This window comes from Elephantulus edwardii, unplaced genomic scaffold (assembly GCF_000299155.1).
Source record: "Elephantulus edwardii isolate Elephantulus edwardi_28Jun2011 unplaced genomic scaffold, EleEdw1.0 scaffold00316, whole genome shotgun sequence".
Classification (NCBI taxonomy): domain Eukaryota; kingdom Metazoa; phylum Chordata; class Mammalia; order Macroscelidea; family Macroscelididae; genus Elephantulus; species Elephantulus edwardii.
The window spans coordinates 2,174,716-2,183,638 of record NW_006400066.1 but is presented as its reverse complement, the minus strand read 5'-3'; the positions used below and the strand labels follow the sequence as shown (position 1 = coordinate 2,183,638).

At 42.2% G+C, this 8,923-nt stretch overlaps 1 protein-coding gene across 1 annotated transcript in view; it reads right to left on the bottom strand.

Annotated features, from left to right (window-relative positions):
- COLEC12 (collectin sub-family member 12) overlaps window positions 1-8,923 on the bottom strand; it is a 294,036-nt gene that overhangs the window by 46,508 nt on the left and 238,605 nt on the right. The window contains exons 4-5 of the mRNA XM_006901296.1: window positions 3,056-3,154; window positions 281-1,327 (exon numbers count right to left, since the gene is read on the bottom strand). Of these exons, the coding sequence (XP_006901358.1) occupies window positions 281-1,327; window positions 3,056-3,154 (1,146 nt within the window). The remainder of the gene's footprint in view (window positions 1-280; window positions 1,328-3,055; window positions 3,155-8,923) is intronic.

Below are 8,923 nucleotides of genomic sequence, written 5' to 3'. Positions count from 1 at the left end.
TGTTGTTTTAAATTGCCATGTTCTAGAGTAATTCAATAGTCAATACGAACACAGACTTTCTACTTACTACGTAGCTCACAATTGCCATCAAGGTGATTCTGACTCACAGAAATCCCAAAGGGCAGAATAGAACCACCCAGAGGGTCTCCAAGGCTGTAAACTTTCACGGAGGTTGAATACCTCATTTTTCTCCTACAGAGAGCAGTTGGTGGATTCGAACCGCTGACTTTTTGGTTTGTCAAATGCTTGAACTACTATGTCACCGGGCTGCCTTACTTACCTTGCAGTATTGTAAAGTTCTTGATGAGCTGACCATGCTTGGAGTCCACCAGCTTCATTTCTTCCATAATCACTGATAAGTTGGCCACTTCCGTGTCTAACCTTGACCTCATCATATCTTGCTGCATTCTGAGAGAAACAGAATCTAACCGGATGTTGGCCAGTGTATTATTCAAGGAGGTCAGATCATCCGTGTGCCTCGTGAGGGTGTCCGTGCAGGTGGTCCTGACTTCATTCAGGTTGCTGGTCAGTGTCCGCAGGTGGTGCGCTGTGTAACTGATGTTGCTAATAATGTTCACAATATCTGTCTCAAAGAGCTGGAAGCGCTCCTCCAGCTGGCTGAACTTGATGGCCGTCCTGTTCTCTGCCTCCTTGTGCAAGTCCTGGAGGTCTTTCAGGTTCTGCTCATTGGCTTGGGAGACTGTGGTGATGTTGTCCATCTGACCTGTGAATGAGCTGAGTTGGCTGTTCATGTCCTCCAGCGTGTCATTGTTGGCTTTGGCTAAGGCAGAGTTGTTGGCAGCCAGAGTCTGCAAGCTTTGCACTTTCTCCTTCAGCCAATCCGTGTCCTTTTTAGCTTGGAGGAACACCTGCTGCAGATTTTGGAAGTCGTTCTTGATTCGCTGGATCGCCTGGCTGGTGTCATCTACAGAGCGCTGCAGGTTTGTGATTAGGTTCCTCTGCTGCACCTGGGTCAAGTTCAAGTTGTTGAGGTTCATGATGACCACGTTATGGGAATACATCTGGTTCTGGAGATTTCCTTGGAGAACACTGGTGTCTTGCTGCAGATTGGTCACATAGCCATTATACGCCTGCAGGGTTTTGTTTACAGTCGTAATGAGGAAAGAGTTATTCTCCAGCGTTTCTTTCAGCTGGCTCTGCCTGTCCACCAGGGCATCGCCACTGGCCTGTAACTTCTCCAAGGTAGCTCTGTTTTTGCTGGTTTTCTCCGTGATCTCATTAAGTTGTTGACGCAGATCTAGAATGTCCGATCGGAAGGTAGAGAGTTCCGAATTGGTGCTTAGAGCCTTCTTCCCGGTCTGGTCCCCTGAAACACAAAATGTTTCTATTTAAAATGAGAGCCTAGAAAAGAGCTCAGGTGACACCAAAAATCGCAAACAGACTGAGCTGGCAGGCACTCAGCTGCTGATATCAACTCTGTGGTTTATGCTAACTGGTCTGCATTAGTAAAATCCACACACAAGTGTAATGAGATATATTACAGGTTCTGTTTGAGACCTGACCACAAGAAAGTGAGCATTACAATAAAGCTAGTCTCAAGAGTGTTTGGTTTCCCAGTGCCCTTAAGGTTATTTACACTATTCTGTGTAAATGTTCTATGGCCTATTAAATATGAAATAACTTTATGGAAACATTTTAAATATCCTGAATGTGGAAAAAAATGTGCCACAGACACACAAAATGAGCACGTGCTGCTGAGAAAACGTTGCATGAAGACTTGCTTGATGCAGGGTTGCCCCAAACCGTCATTTATTTTAAAAACTAATATCTGTAAAGTACAAAGTGAAGTGCAATAGAACAAAGTCAGTCTATAGTTACTACCTGGAGTGCTTGGGCATCAGAAGGGGGTTTTTAGTACCTGGGCCAAAGAGGGAGAAGGAGTTGTCCTTATTTCTTGGTCACTCCCTATGATGTGAGGCACTGTGGTGGTACAGTCTGTAGTTTGCTTTCCTGCTAACCAAAGGCCCTGTGTCTCTAGTAGTTCAAATTCACCAGCAGGAGAATGCTGGGCAGACTCCTCCTAATAAAATTTACAGCCTCAGAAATCAACGGAGGACTGCTATGAGTTGAAATTTTCCTGATGCCAGTGATTGAGTAAGATACAATGTCAGAAAGAAAATAAAGTATTGTTTTTGAAGTTGAGTGAGATTCTTTTTCTTCTCTTTTTTAAAGATGAAAACAATCAAAGGACAGAATAGCCTAGCAACTTTTAACTTTGTAGGCTCTGAATTTCTGTAATTCGATGCAATTTTGTTCATATTTGTATTTGAATTTTGTAAAAAAACTAGTAGAAAAAAATATTGCACAGAAGATTTATATTTACTGAAAATTTAAAAATGAGTTTTTAACAAAGATATGTGCATACTTTTAGATAAAACTGAGCTTCAGATTTTATTTGACACACAGTAGTTTTATCAGAAAGCTGGACAATGACTAAGAATGAGAGAAGGAGAATTGATGCCTTTGAGCTGTGGTATTGGGGAAGAGTATACCAAGAAAATACCACGGACTGCTAGGAAAACAAACAGGTTCATCTTGCAGAGGGTGAAACCAGGCTACTCCTTTGAGGCAAGGATTCTGAAGCTCTGTCTCACATATTTTGGGCATACTGGCTGGGAGGGATCAGACCTTGGAGAGGTATATCATGCCTGGAAGGGTGGAAGGACAGTGAAAGACAGGAAGACCCTGGATGAAATGGATTGACTCACTGGGATCATGGGGGTAGGTGTGTTAGAGACAATGATGTTGGCTCAGGATAGAGCAGGGTTCTGAGCTCTTGTATATAAGGAAGTACTCAACATATAAACACAAAAATCCAGTGTTCTTTTGAGTGAATGTAAATTTATAGCAATGTCCTTTTAAAAAGCTGTGCCTTGATCCACAGTATGTTAATACATTAATTTCAAGGTTCTCTTGCATTGTAGGTCGATTATTTAATAAAAAATTTAATTAGGTTTTCATAGACATTTACAGAAATGTTGGGTTTTCACTTACTCCTTGTTGCACATCTCCTTTCCTCCCTCTGGTCCCTTACCTAATTTTTTTAGGTCGCTTTCCACGGCTGTGAGTTTGTCATCATAGGTCTGGCGGGATGTCTCCATGCCACCTGTAACATTGTCCATTTTCTCTACAACTGAAATGTGGAAAACAAGGCATTAATATCCATATTTACCTGTTTATGTTTTAATTTTCAGTTTCAAGATGTCAGAATATTTCATTAATGAATAAAATTAACACACTGAAGGGGGAAAAAAGGACAATATAATGGCAATAAAAGTCATCCTTTTAGAGAGAGAAATATTTGCAACAAAACCTAGTGGAAGTTTACTTGGTCTAGAACTGTGTGTTAGTGACTGTCTTAGGATTTTTTAACACACTATTTAAAAAATGGTATGGAACTATCTTAAAATTTTTTTATTTATCAAAATCTGTAGTATTTCCTATGAATTTCCACTGTAGAGACACAGAACACTGTTAATAGTTTAAAAGTATGCCACTCTTCAGAAGCCCTAAAACTCCTGGGAGGTAGGATTCTTTTATTAGGAGACTCATTGGCAAAAAGCACCCAGCTGGTCTGTGCACTAAGTGGCGGCAGAAGGGACTCAAAGACCACTTTCTCACAAGTTCTGGCACTGAGGCGAAAAAGTCTGCCTCTCTCCAGTGACAACAGAATGTCTGGTTCACCAGTTCCCAAGAAGATGACCGAACAGTGTTTCCAAACAATGATTTACCAAGAAGATATTACATTTTGGTATTTTTTTGACTCCTCATGGTAGAAAAAGTTAGCAACATGCGACCAAGAAAAACTTTGTGTTCTCAGAAGGCAGTAAATATCTACTGGTCAAGTTCGTCTTTCTAAAATGTCTTTAAAGAATGTATTTCTTCAGAAATGACTAAGAGACTCTACTCCTAGCAGCTTGGGGCCAATCTGACGGTTCTTAATGTAAACAGGCTGTCTTTTGTAAAAAAAGAGGTATTTTTGTACGATGATGCTTGGCAAAGTCCTTTAGAGCCCCTGGACCCAGCGTATTTTGATTCACCACGCACTCTGCCCACACACGGCAGTGTGACAGGCTGCTCCTGGGTCCTGTCAGGAAGCAGAAGGACGCTCCCATGTGTTTGTGTGACCTGAAGTAAACCAACCGACTCAGCGGATCTGGCACGGTCCCTGGAGAAACTTACCACACTTTCCCCTCAAACTTTTACAGCCGGATCATCGTGAAATATGTGCACTGCACTGAAGGCCCCTTCTCTCTGTAAGCCATTCCATGTGTTCCTCCTGCCACCTAGAACGGATTGTGTTCTCTGGCCTCTGCAGGAAGGTAAGTCCTATTTATGCCTCAAAAGGCGAAAGTTCGTCCCTTCTTGTGGGAAACCATCATGAGATGCATCTTTCCAGAATTCTCCTATCAAGTCATCCTGCGCCTACTGCAGGCCTCACTGCCTGGCGCTGCTAATGGCTTAAGCAGTCATCTTGAGCGGCCCTCAAGTTGGCCCCTCGACTCATAGAATAAAAAGCTGCCTTGTCCTGTGTGCTGGCACAATTTGCAGCTAGTACTATTATGATCCATAGAGGTCTCATTGGCTAATTTTCAGCAGTAGATTGCCAGGCCTTTCTTCCTGGTCTACCTCAGTCTGGAAGTTCCACTGAAGTCTGAAGTCACAGTACCACACAAGCCTCCACTCCACTGATGGGGGATGGAGCTGGGATTTGTGTCTACTGAGTGGGAAGCTGGAATGCTGACGGTGATTCACCACTCTATCTTTAGGGTCATATAAGTGCAGGAAGGTTTGTATTCATAGTTTCAGCCTTAGCTCTTAGCTCAGTGTGTGGAACTTAGGTCTTCAATAAACACTTGGTAAAATACTCCAGTGAGCAAGTGAGAACTTGCCTGCTAGCTGCTGATGTCTGTGAAGATCTGGCTCATTGAGAGGTTATGATAACTCACACCCAGACAGACAACCCAGGGACGAGTGAGCCCTGACAGTGAGTATGATATTTAGTTGAATAACTATGGGTTTTCCCACCCCCTCCCCAAATTAGTTTCTGACTCAAAGCTTGTCAGAGGCTGTAAATCACACAGGGGGTGGGGGGTGGGGAGTGACTGCTCTTTCTCCACTGGTGGATTCGAATCACCAGAAGGGAGCTTCTTTGGGATAGCAGCACAGCTAGCTATGCCCCCAAAGCTCCCTACTTTAATCACTACATGGTGTTGTTATGTGCTTTCAAGATGGAACTGACTTATAGCTGATCCTTCAGCAGGTTTTCAGAAACTATCTGCTGTATATCACACCTCCCATGGAATGCCAAAAAACACAGAGGGGTGCCCTGGAAAGGGAGCAGCCAGAATGCTCCTTGGACAAAGCTCTGTCTTTCATATTTTAGACATGGAGCTAGGTGAGGGACACCATGCTTGGAAAGATGGAGGGTCAGTGAAGGAGAGGAAAAGCCCCCAAAAGAGGGGTTGATACTGTGACTTCAGCAATGAGCTCGACTGTCGCAGAAATGATGAGGATTGCACAGAATAGGGCAAGTTTCAGGTTGGCTATCCATAGTGTCACTATGAGTCGTACACGCCTCGTTGGTACCTAACAACAACATATGTCACATAAGAGGAGATTTTCCATCATTTCTTCTCAGAGCTGCTAATGGATTCAAACCTCCTCCCTGTGGGTTGGCAGCCCAGCTCCCTATGGACTGGGCCCCCAGCACTCCCCAATTACTCTATAGGCACAAGAGGGATTAGTGTATCACCATGTGTAGCTCAGATGGTCTTACAGCCATGCGTCCCCTAAATCCCTAGAAGTCCTCAGGAACAAAATGTTTCACTTGCATCTAAGCAAAGCTAGATTTCTCAAAACGAAAAGATGGCATGTTTACAAGTTTAGGTTCAGTTTTGATCCTCAAATCCAAACATATGTCTCCGTCTGTCCTCAAACCACATGAGGATTTTAGCCCTGCCCTTGTTTCCTGGAAGCCAAAGACACTGCTAAATACGCTGACAGGCAGCTTCCAGCCTCTGTAATTTTTATTCCATTTTTGTTTCAAAAACACAGAATGGCCGTGAACAAATAAGGTTTGCTTCGAATAAAAGGAATAATTTTTTTTTTTTAAAGGGGAAAAAACTCCAAACAAAAATCCAACAAACTGTTAGTTTTCTCTTTTCCTGTAGCAAGGAAGTAAATGATTTACCCTGACCCACAAGTGCTAATTAACTAGTTACACGCACCGGGGTGTGTGCGTCTGCGTTTAAAAATAGAACCTCGGTGTGAAGTTCCAAACTCGAGGTGGCAGCATGCCTACTACGCACAAACAGCGGACTGACTGAGTTCCAGAACTAACGCTGTGTAGCAGCAACAATGCACTGTAGTTGGTCCTTAACTCTTAGTACCACAAGTTCTCAGTCAGGAAAATTGTGCAGAGCCGTCCTATCCTGCCCTGGAAACTCTCACTCTATCACTGAAGACTTGGTTTATATAACCCACTGTCACAAAAGGAAAAACCAAGAACTGAGGTCTACCATCAGTTCATTTTCCATGGAGCCTCTTACGGAGGATTGTGTATTTTTTCTTTTTTTCTTTTCTTTTTTTTTGTTTTCTTATGGTAAGCATTATAAATGACAGCAGTTGTCATTTCAATCATTTTCATGTGTAGAGTCCTGTGGTATTAATTATATCCTCACGTTGTATAGCTATCACAACCATCTATTTCCAAATTTTCTCATCACTCTTTAATAGGAACTCCATGCCCCTTTAGCAAAACCTCCCCCTCTTCTCTTTCCTCCAGCCCCTGGTAACAACAAATAAACTCTGGTCTCCACGTACTTGTCTATTCGAACTATTTTGTGTAAGTGGGAGCATATGATATTTGTCCTTCTGTGTCTTCACAAAATTTCACTCTGCATAATGTGTTCAAGGTTCACCCATGCTGTAGTGTGCACCAGACCTTTATTTCTCGATGATTAATATTCCACTGGAGCTCCGGTGGTCCAGTGGGTAAGGAGTTGTGCTGTCAAACCCAAAGGCAAGTGGTTTGAATCCACCAGCTGCTCTGCAGGAGAAAGATGGGCAGTCTTCCCCAGTGCAATTTAGTCTCTGAAAACCCACTGGAGGGTCAGCTATGAGCTGGTTCCAACTTGATGGCAATGGGAGAGGCAGAGGGCTGGGGGGGGGGAGAAGTGGAGAGGGAGAGAGGATTACCACTTGTTTATCAATCTATCTGTTGATGAATATGTGGGCTATTTCTACCTTTTGTTACTTAGTGTTACTGAGTCAGTTCCAAGTCATGGCTCTACCAGGCATGAGAGAAGGGAACAGTGCCCAGTCCTGGGTCATCCTCAGAACCACTGCTGTATGTGTGAGTGCACGGCTGGAGCCATTGTGCCAATGCATGTTACTGAAGGTCTGTTTCACTGACCTTCTTACTGACCTTCTTACTTTACTAAGCATGAAGATCTTCTCCAAGGCCTTGTCCCTTCTTCTCAGATGTCCAAAGTAAGTGACACAAAGTTCCACCATCCTTGCTTCTTTAATTTTTTTTTTTTGCATTAAAGAGCCCCCTGCCCCCATTCCTATACATTGTCTTTCACACATTTCTTCATTCATGTGTTTTCATAGACTGTATAAAACCATCCTAGCTTCTGTCTGTGGAGCATTCTGGCTTCATTTTACCCAAGTTGGGTTTGACTGTTCTTCACCAATATAATATTTCAAAGGCATCAATTTTTCTCAAGTAATTGTCATTTGCTGTCTAGCTTTTGTAGGCATATATGTCCTTACTGAAAATGACAATGGCTTGGGTCAGGTGAACCTAAGCTTCAAAGCAACATTCTTTTTTAAAAATGTTAATTTCTTGATCCTTCTACTGATGAACATCTGGATTGTTTCTAGTTATTTTTTCTCATAAAAAAAATTTATATTGGTTTGCACATAAAAAATTGTATATAATGTGTATCATTCATAGGCAGCTCTGGTGGCCTAGTGGCAAGAAGATGCACTGCAATCCAGAAGCACATGGTTCGAATGCACCAGCCGGGAGAAAGATGGGCAATCTCCTCCAGTGCGATTAACTAGCTCTGAAAACCCACCGGAGGGATCAGCTATGGGTTGGTTCTGACTCTCTGGTACACAAGAAGAACAAAACAACAATCATTCATGTACATAGTATTCCACACATTTCTTCATTTACATTGTGAATTTACATTACAAATGATCACTCATACACATTCTGGGGTTGTTTTTTGTTCTTGGGTTTTTTTAAGAAAATATTGATGCTTTATTGTTAGTTGCCTTCAAGTGGATTCCAACTTGCTTTTTAAAAATTTTACAACTTTTTACTTACAAAGTTCTTTTTTTTTTAATTTAAGTTGTTTACTTACAAAGTTCTTATACATTGTTTTTCACCACAGACCTTTCCCATTTCATTTACCCACTCCCGTGTGTTTTATACAATTTGTCACCATTGATCTATGCCCTCTATTCCCTCTTCCCAGCTCCCCAGTGGATCTTTCTTAATTCCTTCACCTTTCCCCTCCACCCACCAACCTCTGTTACCCTAGTGATTTCCCTTCCTCCCCATTTCCCACTCCCCCCTTGCTCACCTCCCCTTAGCTGTTCGGACTTTTATGCACATTTTACTAGTAGTTATCCATTTATACAATAATTGTCTTATGCAGTACTTGTCTTTCCGGAACTGAATTAACGCAGCATAATGTTTTATTTACTCTTCCATGTTATATTGTATTTTACAAAATCATTGCTCCTTAGTATTACATAGTATTCCATTGCATGAATGTACCATAATTTCTCAATCCATTCATTTGCTGATGGGTATTGGGCTGTTTTCATATTCTTGCTATTGTGAATAATGCTGCTATGAGCATGTTGTTTGTTGTTATGTGCC